Source organism: Pseudopodoces humilis, chromosome 7, assembly GCF_049639895.1.
Source record: "Pseudopodoces humilis isolate 2021_Gansu_Grassland_sample_001 chromosome 7, ASM4963989v1, whole genome shotgun sequence".
Taxonomy (NCBI): Eukaryota; Metazoa; Chordata; class Aves; order Passeriformes; family Paridae; genus Pseudopodoces; species Pseudopodoces humilis.
Window position 1 is genome coordinate 1,398,475 of NC_142206.1, and position 21,527 is coordinate 1,420,001.

Consider the following 21,527-nt stretch of genomic DNA (forward strand, 5'->3'; position numbering starts at 1 on the left):
ATGTCCTGTGTTTTTCATTTTCTTGGCTTAAGGGAAATGCTTTTATTTCCAGAACACAAACCAAGGCATGGAAGAGGAATGCCCAGAGCAGGCAGTGCAAAAGGAAATGTCAAGGACTGAAGGCAAAATTCTCATATCAGATTGCATTCTTTTGTCTAAAGTGATACTGGAATTCATTCATCCAGTCCAGTAAAACCCAAACCTTTATCTTTCTAAAGCCACTACAGGGCTTTTCCCAGAGACACAGTGAATGATGTGAGGATTCATGATAGAAGAAGGTCATTTTCCTTGGCTGGGTTTGCTCAGTATCCTCTGCATAATCGGGAGTGATGCCCACCACTCACCACACCAGGATGCTGGAAAACACGTTTATGGCTCTCCTAATTAAAACATACAACATTAAGGAGGATTTGTTGATAGGATTACCCAGGCTGTGATTTATAGTTACAGACAGATGAAAGGAAATGCTGCAAAGCCCTGAGCCCTGCTGGGGATGGGGAAATGGGGCCTTTACATCCATGATACTCAGAATTCCTGTAACACCAGCAGAGGGATGAAGAAATCTTTATATTGGAGGAAAGGAATTGTTTGTGTCAGACATGAGCTGTCCTTAAGGCACTGCAGCATAAGGGAAAACGCTGGAAAATCAAGGTCTCACACAGCTTGTCCATCAGCTTGGAGGCAGTGCTGGTGGTAGGAAGGATCCATCAGGGAAGGGTAAGTGCCTCCTGCATTCCCTCTGCTTCTCTTTCCACCAGATCCCCAAAAGGGAACACTGAGTTCTTCGCTGACTCCCTGCAGAGCATCCCTGGCACAACGCTGTCACACTTGGCACAGGAATTGTGTCAGGAGGTGGAAGGAGATCAAGAGGATACAAAACATTTGTATTTTTTTTTTTTAAGCTCATGAAATACACACCACTCCTTTGATTTTGCTTGACACACAGCCCTGGGCAGCACAAAAATGAGTGTTTATGCATCCCCTGCACTGTCCTGCTCCTTTGGTAAGCAGATCAGGATGAAGAAAGCTCAGAAGTTTTATGAGTGTCTGATGTGTTTCTCTGCTTGCAGGGAAAAAATAATATACTAGTGAAAGTCAAAATTGGGAAGCCTGGGTGAAACTCTAGAGCAAAAAGGCTGTGCTGCCAGACTGAAGCTGTGATGGCAGGTGGAGGTTGGTACCCACAAAACAGGTTTGGGATCAATTAGCTTTTATCCCACGTACCTGCAGTGGATAAACCAGACTTGATTTTACCCCTCAATTAATGACTTGGTGATTGTATAGCCCTCCATGAAGAAAAGAGATAAAAGGCTCTGCTTGGAGCTCCTATCTCCAGAGGAATTATGCTTTTCTTTAGTTGCTCAATAAAAGTGGTAATTTTTCACTTGGAAACAAATTTTTTGTAGGTTCAGGAATTTGGGAATCTGTGCAATTCTATTTATGAGCAGGATTAGATGGTAATGATTTAATTGATGGTTGAGCATGCAGACAAACCATGCATAAAAGATCCTTTCAATAATTATATCTTTTCATGGAGCAACAGGTTTTTGCAATTTAGGTTCCAGACAGTAATTACAAACCAGATGCTATTTTGGGCACAGTCTGCAGCACTCTTGGTACTCACCAGGAAATTCAAAACAAACACAAAACCACTGCTGGAACACTGGAGGCAGAAAGGTGAATTAAAGTGAGGTGATGTGGTATCACACATGAATTGCTGTAAGAGTGTTGTAGATATTCTATGTAGATATAATAATTTCTATCTGGGGTCTCTGTCATGGAGCATGAGTGGCTTGGGTGGAATTATTCTCTTTTTTTTTTAATGTTTTGCATTGAACCTTCTGCCTCAGCAAGTTCAGGTTTTATTTGGATGTTTACTGGATATTTATTTTATATGCTTGGAAAAGAAGCACCCAAAAAAAACCCCCAAAAAACAGAAAAAAAAAAAGACAATTAGACAATTGTTTCCTGCTTTGGAGGTTTGGCCCTGGTGGGAGCTCAGGCACCCAGAGGAGCTGCTCCCTGCATCTGCCAGCAAACAGAGCCCACCGAGAGAAACTGAGGCTTGTCAGCTCTGTGGGAAACACTCCTGGAACAGCAGAGTGTGGGGAAGAGAAAGGAGGCAGTTTTGGAACAGGATAATGCCTTACTCTGAGAAGTTTTACTTCTGTGAGGGGCCAGGAGTCCTTAGCTCTGAGCACAGCACACTGAAGTGCTGCTGACTCGTCTTAAACCCTGAAATGTGGGGTTTACTCAGCAGCCAAAACAAATAATGATGTACAGCTTCCTTTATTATTTTCTTTTTTCTTTGTCACAAGTAATTACCCTTCTTGAAACAGTTCACAGCAGGTGCCAAAGGAGAAAGAAAATTAATACAGCACTGTAAATGCAAATCTCCTTTCTTTAGAGATCCTTTCTCTTAAATGACAGCAACATTAGACTTAGCTGTGCCTTTGGTTTAAATAAAACTTCCAGAAGATATTTCTCAATTAATTGTTGCTATTTGGGATAGCTGGATAGTTGTGTCTGCTCCCTGAATCCTCTGGTAACTCCTTTTATAAACACAGTTCTCTCACTTGTCTGTTTGCTCTCTGTGTGGCTGAATAGAGATCCTTTCTCTAGAGATCCTTTCTCTAGAGATCCTTTCTCTAGAGATCCTTTCTTTAGAGATCCTTTCTTTAGAGATCCTTTCTCTAGAGATCCTTTCTCTAGAGATCCTTTCTTTAGAGATCCTTTCTCTAGAGATCCTTTCTTTAGAGATCCTTTCTCTAGAGATCCTTTCTCTAGAGATCCTTTCTTTAGAGATCCTTTCTCTTAAATGACAGCAACATTAGACTTAGCTGTGCCTTTGGTTTAAATAAAACTTCCAGAAGATATTTCTCAATTAATTGTTGTTATTTGGGATAGCTGGATAGTTGTGTCTGCTCCCTGAATCCTCTGGTAACTCCTTTTATAAACACAGTTCTCTCACTTGTCTGTTTGCTCTCCGTGTGGCTGAGCATTGCATTAGACAGGTGTCAGGATGTTCTGACATCTCAGGCTGTGTTATGGCCTCAAACATTTTATTAAGGTGCTTATTCAAACACTGAAGACACCAAATGTTTGATGTCTTTAGGAGGAGACATGAGTAGCTATTGATTTTGTGATTTGCTGTCACCTTGGATTTTGCAGCATTCCTCAAAAGTGTTTCAGGCCCGGCCATTACTATTAAATCATTAAATTGAAAACTGGCAACTAAATTCCATCATGTCCTCACCTTCTGCAGGCAGCCCTTACGTCCCTACAGTTCTGGGCTGTTACCTGAGGAGAAAATACCCACCTTTGTAATGAAAATGTTATTGCTGTGAGTGAGTGGCAGATGAAACGTGAGTAAAGGCTGGAGCAGCTCACTGCCAGCCTTGTCTGCTGGACCTGGGCTCACTTTCCATGTAAAGAATGAGAACTCATCTGTCCAGCAAACATCACTGAGGGGAAGAGGATCAAGGAAAGATTTTGAGGACAGGAGGAGGCAAAAAGGCAGATAACAGAAGTAAAAAAAAAAAAAAAAAAAAACACCAAAAAACCAAACCAGTCAACAATTAAAATGAAAATCTATCAGGCAGGTATCTAGATGCAACTCAGAAGTTATTTCTGCTTGCAGTGGAATTTCCAAGGGGAATGAATTGTCTCAGAAGCTGCAGGACTTTGGAAGGTTTAGCTGAAATGTGCTGTTCTGCCTTGGCAGGGCAGGGGTACAAAAGGGAGTGGGACAGAGTGGCACTGCACATTGGAGGAAATGGAAAAGCAATTCAGCAGAGCCCCACACCCAATCAGAAAGATGCTCCTGATGAAAGGAAGGACTTTTTATTTTATTTTATTTTATTTTATTTTATTTTATTTTATTTTATTTTATTTTATTTTATTTTATTATTTTATATTTTATTTTATTTTATTTTATTTTATTTTATTTTATTTTATTTTTTTATTTTATTTTATATTATATTTTATTTTATTTTTATTTTATATTTTATTTTATTTATTTTATTTTATTTTATTTTATTTTATATTTTATTTTATTTTATTTTATATTTTATTTTATTTATTTTATTTTATTTTTATTTTATATTTTATTTTATTTTATATTTTATTTTATTTTATTTTATATTTTATTTTATTTTATTATATTTTATTTTATTTTATTATTTTATATTTTATTTTATTTTATTTTATATTTTATTTTATTTTATTTTATTTTATATTTTATTTTATTTTATTTTATTTTATTTTTTGAGTTATCTCAACCTATTATTTGGAACAGTGAATTTTTATTTAAAATGGATTTATAGTAAGAGTTGGAGGAAGTAACCTCCTCTCCTTCCTCACCCAGAGATGATACAGCTCCAATGTCACATTGGAAACTGCTCCCTCTGTTTCAATCCACTTTAACTTTTCAAGTAGTTTAAGTAGTGTAGAAAGGGAAAAAGTCTTGGAGCATTTACAAACAATTGGGTAAAGATGCAAGAAATGAATTAATTTGGGGGAAACCTGACAGCAAACCTCGGCTCCTGCTAAGAATAGAAAAACTTCTTTATTGTCCAAAATTGTGCCTGCATTTCTAATTGATTCAGGGCCAGACTTACAAAAGATGTTCTGAGGGTTTACTGTTCTTTTCCTGAAACTTGGTCTATATTAAAGCCATTTGAACTGAAAGGAAAATGCCAACATGTTTGGAGAGCTGAGGTTGTGAAGTGAGGAAACACCAGTATCAAAGGTTGTTTTCTGGCAGATGGAAGAGGCATTTCCACAGGAACAGCAACTATTTGGACTTGAGTTTCACTAAAATACAAAAACTGATTGAGGAGTTTGGAATTTCCTCTAAGCTATGTGATTATTCTTCAAATATTATCCTGGTTATTTTTAACATTATTTTATGTTGGGAATGATATATTATTTATTTATTTATTTATTTATTTTAGGAAGGCAAAAGTTATTGGAAAAGTTCCAAACTGTTGCATTTTGAAAAGATGGTTATTAAAACTATATCCCATTTTTGGCAGACCTAATGTAGGTGAACTCTATTTAATATATTGTTTTAAAACTGTTTTTGTGTCAGTTACCAGGATATAAACGATAGGATTGCAGTAACATTCTTGAAAAGGGATTTTGCCTGCTAAATTGAAAATTACAAAATAAGGGTTCAGTATGGAATTCATTGTTAACATTAAGAATGGTTTTTCCAACAAAAATATTTTTATTGCCATTTTTATCTTTGGGTGAGGACCTAACAGTAGTTAGCTTTGCTGACATTTCTGACACTTCTAAATGACTTTAATATTAGATATTAAATATGAGCTTTAGTCAAGCTCTTTGAACTGTTCAGGCACTTCTGATGCCTTGGAACATTACCAGATTTTCCTACACGTGCTGGTACTGGAACATGAATGCACTGAATGTTTTCTGGCATGTTATTAAGTGGTTTAAAGCCATGACCTTTTGGATGGTGTGGTGGGCTAGACTGAAGTGTGTGGTTAATTAATATGACAATGATAAATGCATAAGTGCACCCAGAGAATGATGTGATTCTATTTAAATGGAAATATAAGAACACCAATCAGGGAATAAAAACCATGTGTTGCTTACATGAGAAACCTCTGCTAGGGCCCACTGGGACAAATTCCAGTGCCAGTACTGTCAGAGGTGGATGGAATTAGCTCTCAGAAGAAGAAACTCTGTGATTTCCTTCCTTGGGAAGGTTACTTTTGCAATCACCAAGTTTCCTGACAGGATCCTGTCTTTAGAAGCTCTCTGCTCCTTCCTGAGGTGCAGATTTCCCTCTAACACTCCTGTCCTCAGCTCCTGGGGACATGCCACTGCTGTCCCTCCTGGTCCTGGTGCTCCTTGGGATGTGCTGTGGCCTCACCAGACGTTCCCCCTGTGGGAACTCACGGGCAGCAGCCAGGAAAGCTCCTGACTAACGAGGCACCTCCCTTAATTTCCATCTTCTGGCTGATCAGCCGTGCAGGATCCCAGGGCTGCTCAGCTTTAAGGCCTTGCTGTTGATCAGGGAGGATTCCCAAACTTTGCCTTGCTGTCATTAGCAGGCTGTTGCAACCACTGCCCCTTTTTTCCTTTTTTCCAAGTCTGTAGGCTACATATAAAGACTTAAAGGATGATTCTGCTGGAAAAGTGTCTCAAAAGGAGAGATGTGTGGGCCTGTTTTGACAGAGGAAGAGGCTTTTGCTCGCTTATTAAGGAAGAAATAGAGACATGCAAACCAGTATTACTGAAAGACATTAAAAACAACTTTGAAGTTCATACACCTCCTCTGCTGAGGTGTATTTTGTGGTGGCTTATGGGACAGAGAGGGGTAATTATCACTACATTCACTGCCAGGGACAAAATGCCTGTAGAGGTGCCCTTGGTCTTCCATCTCCCAGGAGCCCAGCACACCCATGGAAAAACAGGAGTCTGTTCAGGGCCTAGAGATGTTTCCTTTTTATTCAGAGCACTAAAAATCCCTATTATTAAGGACAGTAGCAACTTCCAAACTCCAGGCCTGTTCTCATTTCTTTTCCACGCGCCCGCGATGTCAAATATTCCCCAAGAGAAGAGAGCAGAACTGAATTAATTTCTCGGTGGCATGAAATATTGTTCTGTGCCTCATGTCACACGTCAGCAGCCCTTTATTAATGTGGTGTGTGCAAGCAGGACAGACCTTCCAAATGAGGAGAGACTGAGCTTGTCCCTAAAGACACAGAGAGGCTCTTCCTGACTCACAAGTCATGCACAGGTAGGACTCTTGCTGATGCTGTGCAAGCTCACTTGGTGTAAAAGAGAAGGAAAAAATGACAAGAGTGGTGCCTTTTTGGGTGCAGTTTGTGTGGTCACACCAGATATATTTTTGCCCTTCTCCATTTGTTTCTGGGCTCTGCCAGGGGACCTCTTGGAATTTCCTGGAGGTGCGTGTTGACAGGAGGATTGCTAATTTTGCCAGTATGCCATGCTAAATACCAATTTTGGTAATTTAACACAAAGTCACTTGATAGAGGCACTTCTGTAGCTCCTTAATTCTCTTCTTAATATGAAACATAGATGAGATTCACCAGTGATATGTCAAATAATCTTTCTGCCACGATGACTGTCGAGATGGGATGAAACATGAGGAGGTTTCAGTATCCAAACTCCTAAATTATGTGTGAGTGCTGTAAATTTAAAAGCTTTTTCTCTCTCTGGCCTCATATACTTTATCAAAACACATTATCTGTGGAGAAAAACTGAGCAAAAACGTTCCCAAAGTGTTTGCTGGCTTTCTGAATAATGAATTGAACTTTAATATTTATTAAATACAAAATAGTAATAAATTACAATTGCACAATTTCTTACAGTTTTTATTAAGATCAAAACTTATTTGTTCAGACTAGATTTATATAAATAAATCACAGTACATTTTAACTCGTGTTTAGAAGATTGTAATACATATTACAAAATTAAGAATTCTTTTGTCCCTCAAACCACCACTGCGAAAGGAATCATGCATTATTTCTACTAAACGAACAAAATGCCCACCTAACTGAGAGAGCCTTGATACAGGTACGGCCCTGCTCTCCAAAATTAGACATGAAACATAGAGATACCAGGACTATTTATTGAACAAGAAATAATAAAGTATAGTACAATGCTCATGTGTTATCAAAACCAAAATTATACCCAAACGGCGCAGCTCTCTTCAGGCGCCTTTGCCACGGGGACCGAGGCGGGCACGCAGCCGAGTGAAACAGCTCCCTTGGACAACGTCCACGTTTGAGCAGAAAGGAGCAGGAACCAGAGAGCCCGGGCAGAATGAACAAATGAAGAGCTCAGATGTTTGCAAACCCTCCCGTCCCCTTCCCCTCCGTGCCTTCGCTCCGCCGGCGGCGCCTTCCCTGCCCCTGGCGGGTCTCCGAGGACATGGATGCGCCCCCGGAGAACTGCAGGGCCCTGGAGAACTTCCAGCTGGGGCTCCCTGCCCACCCCAGCCATGGCAGGGGAGCTGTGAGCACAGCCCTTGGAGCTGGCCAGCCCTGGGCACCTGGCACAGCAGGGCTGTCACTTCAGCTCTGAACCGTGCTGTCACCAGGATTCCAGGTGATGCTGGCACCAGGATTCCAGGTGATGCTGGCACCAGGATTCCAGGTGATGCTGGCACCAAGATTCCAGGTGATGCTGGCACCAGGATTCCAGGTGATGCTGTCACCAGGATTCCAGGTGATGCTGTCACCAGGATTCCAGGTGATGCTGTCACCAGGATTCCAGGTGATGCTGGCACCAGGATTCCAGGTGATGCTGGCACCAGGATTCCAGGTGATGCTGGCACCAGGATTCCAGGTGATGCTGGCACCAGGATTCCAGGTGATGCTGGCACCAAGTCCGTCCTGCTGCCCTTTTTCGCAGCACGGGGGCTTCTCTTGAGTTCTACAGTATTGTGGATTCCCTTCTCTACATGCTTTTTCATTTCCCCCTACTAGGTAAGAAATCCATTGTTTTCTCTCTTGATACTGAGATGTGATCATTTGGCAATGCACTGTTCTAAAGGGGAAAAAAAAGCATTTCATTGATGAAACTTCAGATGGAGTCACCTGATCTACTTTTGTCACTTCCTTCTGTTCAAACAAAGTGTATTAACAGCAAAGTCATTTCAGACAGATTTCTAGCTGGGCCAAACAGATTTTTCAACTGAATTTCCTGGTCCCCGTTTGTTGTTTGTTACTTTTAAACCAAAAGAGTTTTCATCTATTTTTTTTTTTTTTTAAATTTCAATTGCAGACACATCTCCTCAAGTGCTCAAATGTTGCCAGGTGATAAACATATAAATCAATATATCTCTTGTGGCTCTGGCTTTGGGTTCTCATGTTAATATAGCTACATACCATGCTTGGTGTTTAAAACACATGAAACCAAACCAAACCAAAGAATGAAAACAACCCAAAAGCCCCCTCAACAACAATCCTCTCAAACCAAGAAGGGTGGACTAAAATAACCTCTTTTTTTTTTTTTTTTTCATTCTTTTGCATTGCCCTTTGCTGTTGTTTCATTTTGTGTTGATCCAGGAGTTCCCCTACCAGGGAACTTGATGTAACAAGTGTCTCACACCTGCTGCTTTTGTGTTTTATGGACCTGCTGGCATGGAAAACTGAGTCATGCAATGGCTGGTAACAACAGTTTTAACACCAGGTCTTCTGTGCTACATATTGGTTTTCTGTTCTGTTTTCTGTGGTCCCCACTTCCCCAGATTGAGATGAATGTTTGCTCATCCACTGCCGGGGCTGTTTGCAGGGAAAAGCGAAATAAAAGGAAAAAGCAATGCTTTTCACGTCTTGTGATTTCAGTGGAAGCAGATAAAGAAATATTTGAGCACTCAGCTGTGCTGTGAGTGTTTTGTCATGGGAGTACCAGGCCACTGTCCGTGGGACTCGGCCTCACTGTCAGAAACTTGGGAGGTTTTCCCATGGCCACTCGCTGCTTTTCCACAGAACAACACCTGGCACGGGGGCTCGTTACGGAAAACTGAAAGTAACCATTTAATAGCACGTTGTTAAAGAGAAAAATGGGATTAAGATCTTGCTGAGATGCATTTCTAACCAATTTTCTCTTCTATTTTAGAGTTATGATACTTGTCATACAGTGTAATAATGCATTCACAGCAAATAAGAAAACAAATTAGGGCTTCAGCTTTGAAATCATTCTTGTGAGTCTGCTGCTAATTTACCACTGAGAATCACAGCTCAGAAAAGAAAGACTGAGCAGCATTGGGACCATAGCTTTCCCTGGGTTTCCAGTTGAGTTTGTAGCAGAATTATCCATCCTCTGGTCCTTCCAGCAGGCTGTGGTGTTTTTGTAATACAGTCTGAGGACAGCAGCAGCAGCAGTCTACTGGCCAACCAGAACCAGAACACAAAAATATTTTGGGTCTAGAGAATATCACTGGTAAAGTGGAGTATAAAGATGAAGAGTGAAGTATCCAAATACAGAAAATATCTATCATTCCATAGATGCACTACTATGGTAAGGCAGGTATTTGTAAAAAGCACATAGTAATGCCACAGCCTGAGTTACAGTTGGCAAGTCATGAGCAAAAATTCCGAGAATTCAATAAATTTAGGGGGTTTTCCTCATCTCTAAGCCTTTGAAGTCTGCTGGATTCCACTTTAAATGCTCACTGTCACAGAGATTTCTTTCCCTGTTTTAGTAGAACACCGTTCAAAATAATTCTTTTGATGCTAGACCCTTGAGCATTAAATAAACCGAGCATGGCAATAAAATAAAAGAACTGCAACCCACTGGCAATTATAATGATACCACTTTTCAGCTGATGCCCCTTTGAGCTGCTGGGGACAAATCCTAGAAAGGCTCCTGCACTTTTCCAGGGACACACTGAGCCTGTTGTGTAGGAGTTCTCCCCTTCCCAGCAGTTTCTGTTGCTAATGTTGCCGTGGGAAGCATGCCTGGCTCTGCATTCCGGGCAGAGGTGAAATGCAGAATGATTTATCCGGGAAATCACAGAACTCCACTCCAAAGGAAGAGCTCCTCCTGCTTTGCTCAGGCCCATCTCCTCTCTGTGGCTCCTGGGAGATGAGCCTGGGTAAAGAGCACAGGATTCTGCCCCAAGGGAGGCTCATGCATGAGCAGATGTGCACACTGTCATCTACCACCGGCCTCCTGATAGAAAGCTGAAGGTGCAGTGGAACATTATTTTCATTCTTTTGGAAATGCCAGCAGTTGTCCTCCTGAAATTGTGCTTGGGCAGGTTTGGAAGTGTTGTTTAGTTTGCCAGGTATGTCCTTGCCTGTGGCAGCTGTGCTCTGCACAGCATGGCAAGAGATTTCTGAAAACCGCTGTGCTTACAGGAATTTGGATTTATACCTGCAGCATACATTCACAGCAGATCCAAGATCTCCTGCAAGTTCCAAGACATTCTCTACTCACAAGTAATTCTAATTTTCTGAATTCTGAATTCTGAAGATCTGCACTGATAGGTTATGGGACTAACTTTTCAGACTTGAGGCCAAAATTTTAGATATTTCTTCAATCTGTGCATGCATAATTTGTGTCAGCAGAGCTGCAGATCCAAAACTCTTGGTGAACATTCGTCACATACAAGATGTGAAGCAATGTGTGTGCACATTAATTTATCTGAACTCTACTTAACAACCAGGGCTCCCTCTCTGTAAGCACACAGCAGACAGCTCTGTTGTAGAAAACATCCATACTTTGCATCTTTTAAACAAAAAAATTCCCAGGTAAAGACGTGAGTCAAGTTCTCTGTAGAAAATACTGGAGGATGAGAGAACTCCATGCGTGGCTAAATAAGTGGGGAAAAATTTATCCCAGGGTCTCCTGCTTTGGGGCACAAATTTCATTACATGACAGAATGCAGTGCTTAGATTCATTTTCTTTTAATGGTCGGAATTTGTCAGAATTTACAACATACCATCATGTAAAACAGCCCTGCTAATTCTACCACAAATAATAAAGGAAGTCTTCACAGGCACTATAGACTTGGAACAGCGTTTTCAAACGACACAGGGTGTGTGTGCTTGTTTGTATGATCCAGCATTGCCACCTGGGACACGCTTCCAACAGTTTGCAGCGCTGTGGACACGACTCAGAAACGTCGACTGGAAAATCATCTCCAAAGGTTGAGGACTAACAACCTCCATGTTTTACAGATGGCTATCTCCTTTCTCAAAGAACATGCTGTCATTACAAATACCATATGCATCTTGTTCTCACCCAGCAGAACTTTTTTTACAGTTTTTCAGATTTGAAGGGTTTCTGCAAGGAACCGTATTAATTTGTTTTCATGTCAGGTGAAAGGAGGCACCAGCTGACACTGAGGACGCAACTTGTCATCAAAAAATAAATATCTGATGGCAATCATTCTTGAAAAAAAAAAGATACTCAGAAAGCTAACCATTCACAATACTGCACCTTTTTTGCAAATACAAGGACAATATTTGTTGCTGCTTCCCATATTTGTTGGTTTAGGTTGCTGTCATTTTGCTTGTGGAACCTGGGTTATTCTACCGAACAGAAATGAAGACTTGAATTTGGGTAATGCTTACGACCATACAAATAATCTATCAGTAGCAGAAGTGTCAGCTGGAGAATTAATGCTACAAGTGGATAACATCACGCTACTTGAAACCAATAGCTCTTCACACAGTAGAAGACTGAGGGTCCTATTCAGCAAATATTCAGGGTCCTATGGCTGTGGCCACAGAGGTTCCAGAAGCTCTCGCTGAGTCTAGTCCTGATTCAGGAACCAAAATGATATGCTGTGTATATATTTCTCTGCACAGCCTGGATGCGCTGGACACCCTCCCCCACTTGATTCCTGGGAAGGAAAAAAAATATGGCTCTGTTTAGCTTTCAGTGACATGAAAAGCAATCCACAGTAATGAAATCTAAAGAAGTTAGCCAGGCATGTATGAAAAGAACAGGATGCCTGTGAAAAGGGAAGAGCTGTCAAAACCTAATTGTGGGCTCTGGCTGCAATGAAATTTATCAAAGAGGGAAGACAGGTTGGATATAAGGATGTAGACAACTTCTGCTAAGAGACACTTGTTGTGCTCTGGGCAATAGCAGCCCTCACACTACACCTCGTGTGCTGTGCCAGAACATTCCTATCAACTCTTGGCCACAGCTGAGAGCTCCCAAATGCCCAGGTCAGCATTTCAAGCGTGGCACTTCAGCCAGCATCTGCCCTGGGCAGAGCTGCCCCACTGCTGGCTGTGCTGAGAGGGCATGGAGCTTTCCTCCTGCCACACAGCCCCTGGGCACTCCCTGCTCCAGCTGTGCTGCCCTGGTGCCCAGGCACCCGGAAACGCAATTCCTTACGGACACAGGACAAGACTGTGGGACTCCTCCCGGCTTGCAGCATCTTCATAATGCCTGACAATCTTTTCTGGAACTGCCTATGGCCGGTGCTCATTTCAAGCAGGGAGCACTTCAGTGGCACTGTGGTAACCCAGCTGCACTCTGGTGCAGAAAGTGAACTCGGAGGGGCTGAGAACTGCCTGCCTTGTAGTGCCCACAGCATCTTTCCTGGCTTGGTGTGGGTGCTGTGCTCTTTCCTGTCTTTCAGCATTGAGGAGAACTCGGGGGCTGCTCATAAACAAGATATTTCCCTTTGACTGGGAGTACTGCCTGACTCAGCCAGTGAAAGCAACAATGGGAGTAAGCCAGGGTAACTTTAGGAAGCAATTTAGTTCGATCTTTGATGAATTTTTGTGTCTCATGAACCAGGATTAGTGTTCCCTGTATTGGGGAGAGGATTAGACAGAGGGATTAAAAGGACATCTTTACCCCACTGGACTCTGTGGAATAGCCCCTGAGGATATGGCTAAGAAAGAGTTCAACAGGAATGCCAAATTTCTGCTGAATAGGTTAAAAGGGTGAGGAAGCCTCTTCGGCAGCCATCCAAGCGCAGAAGACCTGCATAACATTCCTGCTGAATAGGGCCCTAAAGACAAAAAACAAAACAAAACAAAACAAAAAAAACATAGGAACCTTGAAAAGCTTTTCTGATTGTGTCGCTTCTTATCAGCGCCTCAGATCTCCAGAGACACTTAAACATATTTTTTTTCAGTGCAGTTAGGCATCCTTTGAGATGTGCTAGTGCCATGGATGATATATTGTTACAAGAAAAGAAGTCAAATTAGGCTGTTGCATATAAAAAGAGAATTGGTCTTGATTGTTCTGTAAACAAGGTCCTTTTCTTTCTATCAATTAACAGTGAAAGTTAGCCAAGATCTTATTTAAAAGGCAAAACCAAACCCTCAACTGTGCAGTGTTTGGTGTTTTCATGTCTATATATTATAGACAACAGTAACCTTCTGTCTCCCTAACATGGAAAGGAGCAGACTTAACTCGTGTGTCACCTTTCAATTTTAAAGCGTTTCCAAACCCTTTTCTAGGATTTACCTCACGCGCGCGGATCTCGGGCTCGCTCACAAAATTCTGTCCAACTCCTAATGCCGTGTGGGAGAATATTCACAAGTGCTGCAGGGGGGAAGCAACAAATCAAAGCCTTACCTCCACAAGAGGATGCCAGTGAGCGATGGGCTTCCGAGGGTACGAGAGCATTTCGTTCCAGTGGTCGCGACCTAGGCTCTCTGCATCGTTGCCTACTTGACAAACTCCAATGACCTCATTGTGACCTACACTGTGAAAATGGTCCATAACATTTGTTTCTTAAAATTTTACCTTGGGAACCACACCGTTTGTATATTTCATCAGAAGCGTCAGCCGTGGATTTTTAGGACTAATGCTTGCCCGGAGCTATAGCGCACTAGGAAATGCGTGGGTTTGCTCTTTGTGCTGCCCACTGCTCAGAACAGTTTGATATTCCCCCCCTCGTAGCACACAAAAGGCTCTTTGCCCGTGCTCTGTAATTAGCTGCAAAGGCAAGAAGGCTCTGAGACACAACTTTATAAATGGGGAGTGTGAGCAAAGGCTTGGCAGAAATGCACAAACAGAACGATTAAATGCCCAGTCACCTCAGTTCTGCTGGGCACAGATGCAGCTTCCTGATGTCACTCATCACTAATCTATGTTTAAAAATCTAGTCAGGAAATTCTGCCCGACAAAACAAAAAAATTGGAGGCTTCTACCAAGCTCAAGGCGACACGAATTCCCCACTTACAGGGAAAATAAAACCAACTTTCTTTCTGGGTGCAAATCTAGCGTGCAAGACTTTCCCAGCCAACATTTGACAGCTACAGGCATCTCACCGGTCATAATCCATAACAGCTATCGACAAGTTAATTTGGTCAATGTTTTCTGGAGGGACGTCAAAGACTATGGCTTCATTGTAAACGGGATTTAGGGTGTTCCTCTTGGTGGAAGTTTTCCTTTTCTTTAGCCGCCTTCCTTCACACATTAAAGAAACCTTCACGTAGGGATCTGTGTGGGTCACAAGAACAACGTTGATTTTCGACAAATGCAGATGGAAAGTGAAGGGAGACTTCTTGTGTGCCCATACCTGCTTGCAGGATTGATCTCCTGGACCTGACTGGGATCTGAGCTTCTCTGTTACCGTGGAATGCACGGGAGGCAGCGCAGCTTTGAAAGCTTTACCTGCTTATAATCAACTTTTTAGGTTCAAGAAGCTCTTTGTTGTGTACTAGCTCCTCAAAGGGTATTAAAATATTCACTGAAGCGTGTTATACATGACTATTTTATACAACAGCCTGTGTATCAGCCTATTTATAGCAGTCTAATTACTTGTTAGATTTGTAGGACAGACAGAAGATGACAATGTTTTTCACAACGGGACTTACTGATGTATGGTTAAATACAATTCAAAGGGCAACAATTAATGGCTTATATTTCTCAAGAGAATTATAATTATTTTTAGAGTCCTGCAGGTAGAATAAAGAGAGATGTTTCTTTGTAGCTCCTTTCTGAGAGCTTTACAACTCCCTGCTAGTGTTTAAAAGTCGTCTATGAAACCTTATTTATATTTATAATTTTTATTGTGGGCTTTTGAAAGGGTTGCTGAAAGGATTCTGGGGTGATCACTGCTTTCTCCATATGCGGCTCTTGGGGGCTGTCAGCGAGGGCCAGTCTGCCTCTGTGTCACAGCTCTAACAGTCTGCTGCACAAATTCCCAGCCTTGGGAATGCATTTTGGCCAGCTCTGAATTACAGGGACATTGGAAATAATAATCTCGCAGTCTCTTCGAGAGAGCAACTTATTTTAAACTGTTGCTTGGAGCTAAGCAAACTAAAATGTATTATTTATTACTCATCAACTCCTGTACTCAAGCAGAGCTCGCAGTGTAACAACCCTCCTCTCAAAAATCATTCTGGGATTTGGACAGGGTTGAATTCTGTGCCTTGGGAGGGAAATGGGATAGAAATCCACACTGAGCATTAAATTCATTCCTACCTGATGCTCCTGTGATATCCATTGCCTTTAAATTTCTTGCCTTTATTATTGTAATAGTTAGTCTACCAGCTGTTGGAAGGTAGCAGAGCGAAAACATCAGGTCACCAAGATCCACGTTATCCTGTTCCAAGAAAAGAAAGATAATGTGAAGCAATAATAGCAATTTTTCTACTTCTAGCAGGATTAAAAGCCAAAAATACACCTTTAGGGAGCTACAGTTATGCAGTAAAAGCTAAATTCTCATTTTGAAGCATATCTGATAAAACAGCCATCCATGTGCATGCAAAACTCGAGTCACTCTGCTGCTAGACCACCAAAGTTCTCCGGAGTAAATGCGGTTAAAGAGCACTCAGTCCTTGCTGATGACACACATTTAAATGATGGGGTGCCCTGTGAGGAACTGGAAAAGCTTTGTTCTATTCTGTTTTTCAGTGATTTGCCTGTTTCTCTGACAAGCAGCCACGAATGCCTGTGCCTTTTCCTTCTGGCCTGCAGGAGGAAACCCACAGAGTCATTCACAGAGAAAAAAATTAAAAATGGTTTGGGCAGGACAAAGCTTTGTGCAGCTCTCAGGTTTGCATGAACTCAGGTGTGACAGGTCTGAAGTGTCTATGGCAACGGGAAAGTCTCCACCAGAAGCAGAGCAAGAGTTGTTATTAATTGTCCATCATAATAATAACAATAATAACAATAATAACAATAATAACAACAGCAGCTCCCTGTACCTCACACAGACAAGCTCCCTCCAGTAAATTTATCCATCTGCTTCACTGATAGAGTAGTTTGCAACCCTTTCCTGTGTTGATGGCATCAGGGTTCCAGAAAAGCACTAGAAAGTTTGCAAACCCCGTTTGCAGTTACAAAGCATCATTTTTATATTTTTTTTTTTAAGAGGGAAGTCTAGCTCTTTCATTAAAAATAGCAAAGATTGTATTAAATTATTTCTTTGATTTGATTTGCATTTTTTTTGACTGAGCAGTGAATTCACGCTTTCACAGACCCGCTGCCTGTAACTTAATATTTCATTCTTGACTGAAAAAAAAATAAAAAAAAAACTACCTGATCCTTGAAATTAGCAATTTCAAGGCCACATTCCAAGATTTATAGGGAAGGGAAGCGCAGCTGTTGTGGAGTCTGTTTATCTTGCTTACTTAGCTTTGTGCACTAGCTTCCCATCTTTCCCAAGCTGGCTCCTTCTCTCCAAAAGCTGAAGGGTGGTGGATGACACAGCAGGAGAGGGAAAAGACCCGGAAAGAGCTCCTGGCACAGGTTTGTCTCTGAGGCAGCTGCTCAGATCAATGCCCAGAGCCTGTGCAGCCACTTTATGTCACCCCATGAGTTAGCAGGGGACATAAGCAGGACAAAAAGAATTGCTGGCACAGAGCTGTAGAGAAATGGTGTGTCAGGAGGGAATTCTACAGGTCACTTGATCCCTGCTCAAGAGAGGCATCTTTGCTTTAGCTCACAGCTCATCCAAAGAAAAAACCAAACACATTCAGTCATTCAAAAGTAGGTGCTTGTGTTATTGTTTAAGAGATGCAGTCAAAGAAGGAAAAGGTTGATATTATGGACTATTTGTCAGGAACAACCAGCTTTTAACCCCATCACCTTTTCCATTCTGAAGATCAGCGTTTCAGGTGGCTGGAAAGCTAATAAAGGCTGGGATAATATCTTGGTGGCTGCTATGACTCAGACTGTTCAGTGCCTCTTGATAGCTCCCACTTGGAAGCAAACCTGCTGCAACAAACTGTGTCACTGACTCACTTGGTGGGAGGATCAGAGTGCAAAATATCCCTGCTTGGGATGCTGTGAGAAGTCCTGCAGGTTAAAGAGGCGTCAGCACAGCCAGGAGAAATTTCCCTTGGCTAACACCTGCCCTTAACATTACAAGAAACTAACTGATCTCTGAAATTTTCCCAGGGATCAGCTTGATACACATAACCAGGGAAACAGGAAGCAAAGTTTTCACTTGTCCTTCCTGCTGTGAGAGCAACTTCCAACACGTAAATGTAAATGTAGATGTAAATGTAAATGTAAATGTACATGTAAATGTATTTCCCCAGCTCCAAGGTGCTGAACATTGGTAGCTGTGAAATTCTCTCTTGTGCTGCAACTCTGAGGGGACCAGAATTTCATAAGCCATTTAAAGATATTATTGACTGAAGCCACCTTTTGGGAATTTGTCAGTCTTGCAAATGTTGAGAGGTTGTTTTTTCTTGAATTGGTCACCACCCTTCAGAAAAGGCAGTGTTGTTGAATCAGGTTTTCCCTGACCACAAAGAATCCCACCAGCTATCTGTTGTTTTAACTGTGTATTTTGGCATCCTTCTCATTGTGAGCTGTGGCAAAGTCACTGTGTATTCGGCTCCAGTGCTCCACGTGGTGACTAGGAATTAATTCTGTGAGTACTCTAAATTTACTGCCACTACCGAATACAAAAGTTTCCATTCCTGACTTGATCATCCTTAATGAACATTTAAAAAACTTTTATCCAATTTTTATCAAGAAGTTTATAGGTAAATGAATTGTTATACAAATGTTTTAGGAGCTGAATTCAGATGCCAAGGAAAAATCAGAGGATCACAGAATATCCTGATTTGGAAGGGACCCACGAGGATCACGGTGTCCAGCTCCTTCCCAGCACAGAACAGCACCAAGAGTCACACCCTGTGCCTCAGAGCTTTGTCTCAACACTTCTGGAACTCTGCCAGGCTGGTGCTGTGACCTCTTCTCTGGGGAGCCTGTTCCAGTGCCCAGCCACCCCTTGGGTGAAGCCTCTTTCCTGATGTCCAGCCCAAATCTCCCCTGGTACAGCCTCCTGCCATCCCCTGGTCACTGAGAAGAAGAGCTAAAATAGAACTGCATTAATGAACTGCATCAATGAACTGCCCAGGAAAAGAATGGATCACATGTGCTGAATGCACTATTAGGAATGAGGCCATAATACACTTACCCACAAGCTTTGCCTTACAACTGAAAAGTAATTGTCACCTGCACGGTGATGGATATTTTTTAGCAGATGCTGTAACAATACTTTCTTAATGCTTTTTGAAAAACTGCACTGGGAAAAAAATCCTGAGTTCTGCTGGACTCAGAGCCTTTGATTTCATTAGTCTTTTCCAGTTCTAGAAGGTGTAGGTGTTGTAGCAATAGGTCACAGATGATGCTGAGTTTGTTCACAAGGCAGTGCCTGGGAATGTGACTGAAGGGAAGCTTGCAGGCAGCAGCAGGGAAAACACACTTCAGCCATTCAAATCCTTCTCAGTCTGAAAAAGAAGCCTTGTCTTCTGATAATTTCATTTCAAATTGTAGGGAATTAATGACTACTCCATCACACTGTAAAAGTTTTCTGACATTTGGAAGGAATTTTTACAGCAGAGAGAGCCTTTCCCCTTGCCCTGGTTATTCCTCCCTCTCTTACCCCTATTTTCTGTAATGAGAGGGCAACATTGAAAATTGCTGCTACCAATGGGTCCTCAAGGTGCAGTCAGGAAGGTTCAATGAGGGAATGCTCTTCAGAGAGTCCCACAAACCGTGACTGCCCCCCAGAACGTGCAGGGGAGTGTTCACCTCTCTGGGTGACTGCAGGGCACCAGGCAGCACCTCTGACTGGAGAGCAGCATTGGCAAGGGCACGACCCTCACTCCAGCAAACACAGGTCTCCTCCACAAATTCAGCTTTTTAACAGCACCAAAGCCAATTTATCAGAGCGCAGAGAGGATTAGTGCACATCTTCACGAGTTTAAAACCACTGAGCTACACGGCTTAAGCCACGGATTGTCACTAAAGGTGTGCTGTATTAGCAAGAAATCACTTGGAGGAGCAGAATTAACAAGCACAGAGGGCAGGATCTTCTGCAAGGATTAGTTCCTGTTCAAATTGAGTGCCTGTGCCTTGCTGTGTATGCTCCACAACATGTGGCACTACAGGCATTGCACTGCCAGAGGTACTTTGGAATGCCTGCCTAGGAAAAGATTTCATAAATAAGTTTTCAAGTTGTGCATGTTGCACTTTCCAAATTTGTGCCTAACCTCATTCAGTGTTAATGAACTGAGTTCATTAACCATAGTGGTTATGTTCCATACCATAGTGGGCGTGTTCCAGTGCAACCATGAGAGCCCTAATGTAACCATTCCAAAATGCTGGTCAGTTTTATTAATGACTCAAAAGAAAATAATCAGCAGATAATTAAACTGAAATTGTAATTCACTTATATGTGCATGCCCCATACTATTTTTTTTTGGTCCCATTCAGCAGGAAGCATAACTGAATAAATATCCTCAAACAAACATACCAGGCTCCCATTGTCCTCACAAACTGCCCAGCTTCAGAGGTAGAAACACAGCCTTTATTTTTAATCTGTAACCTGCCTCTTCCTGTATTCTAAAAAATAAGATTTGGACCGGCTTTGCTTTTCCAGTGGGCCAGGCTTGGGCCCCAGGCTCGGGGTGAGGGCTGAGTGCCTTGATGTGAGCTGTGCCTTGCAGGGAGTCTCTGATAATCCCACCCAGATTTGTCTCTGAGCCCTTGCTGTGTTCATGCAGTTCTTTATTCAACGGAGCAACAGCACGAAGCTTCTTGAAAATGTCCCAGTGTTGCCTGGGAGAGCTCAAGCCAGAGGAGTAAATCACAAGGTTTCCCACTGAAAACTGCAAACAGGATGAATCCCTTAATCCATGAAACCTCAAGGTAAGTAAGATTGCTATTAGGAGCATGGAGACATGCCCCCCTCTCATATTATGCTTCCTTCTTGCTCCATTCCTGGTGGAAATACTTGATATACTATAAAAATCCAATTTTTGAATAATTTTTAGTGGCTTCTATTGAAAGGGTTACCGTTCCTGCTTTTCCCAGAACACATTTCAGGTTCCCCCAATGTAAAACTAACCCAAAATAAATACACTTTTGAAAAAGCTGAATTATAACAGTACCATAAGCAGGTCTCCAGTCTATAATCACCCAGTATTTATAGATTTTAAAATCACTCCATTTTGCTGGAGATTAGCCTGCAGGATAAATCACTCCCCAGTACTGTGTCAGCAGCTCCATGCTGTTGCTTAGTGAGTATAACTCAGCATATTAAACAGGGAGATGTGTAACCTCAAAGAGGATGGTGACTAAGGGCCCCTAAATGGCCTCACCTTTGATGCCTTTGAGGCTGCACTAAGCAGCTCAGGCTGGATCAAACCTTCCCAGTGAAACCTCTAATTCACCTGCTTCTTAGGGGTATTCTGACAACTGGCAATGACATTTGGGATCAGAGCCCTCCTCTTCCTTCTCATAAATACATCTGAGTGCAGAAAATGGGGATGTAAAACAGGCAGCAGGGGGTGGAAGGAAACAAGACAATTTATAGGTTGTATCTTCTGCTTCTGCCTCTGATCTGGAAGGAGATTGGCTGTCCCCGAGTTAGGCACTCATAAGGTTTGTGCCCATTCCTTTGGCAACTGGAGATTTGTATTTCTGGAGCAGAGGAGCTGTGATAGGCCTGCACCACGCAGTGCCTGTGCCACTCTAATTAAAGCATATGTCTCAATTATACCAGGTTCCTCAGTTCTCCAGCTATAAAAAGGCAGACACTACTTTTTCACTTTTCTGCTGTGTTGCGAAACTAATTA

The 21,527-nt window shown here is 42.0% G+C and overlaps 1 protein-coding gene across 2 annotated transcripts in view; it reads right to left on the reverse strand.

Annotated features, from left to right (window-relative positions):
- Positions 1–7,874: 7,874 nt before the first annotated feature.
- The window catches only part of SYT9 (synaptotagmin 9), a 66,191-nt gene continuing 52,538 nt past the window's right edge, over positions 7,875–21,527 (reverse strand). The window contains exons 4-8 of one of the 2 annotated variants that reach the window (XM_014260204.2): positions 15,910–16,030; positions 14,751–14,922; positions 14,053–14,182; positions 13,324–13,480; positions 7,875–12,352 (exon numbers count right to left, since the gene is read on the reverse strand). In XM_014260204.2, the coding sequence (XP_014115679.1) occupies positions 13,373–13,480; positions 14,053–14,182; positions 14,751–14,922; positions 15,910–16,030 (531 nt within the window). In that variant the 3' untranslated portion in view covers positions 7,875–12,352; positions 13,324–13,372. The remainder of the gene's footprint in view (positions 12,353–13,323; positions 13,481–14,052; positions 14,183–14,750; positions 14,923–15,909; positions 16,031–21,527) is intronic. The other variant, XM_088058233.1, reaches the window with a different exon arrangement.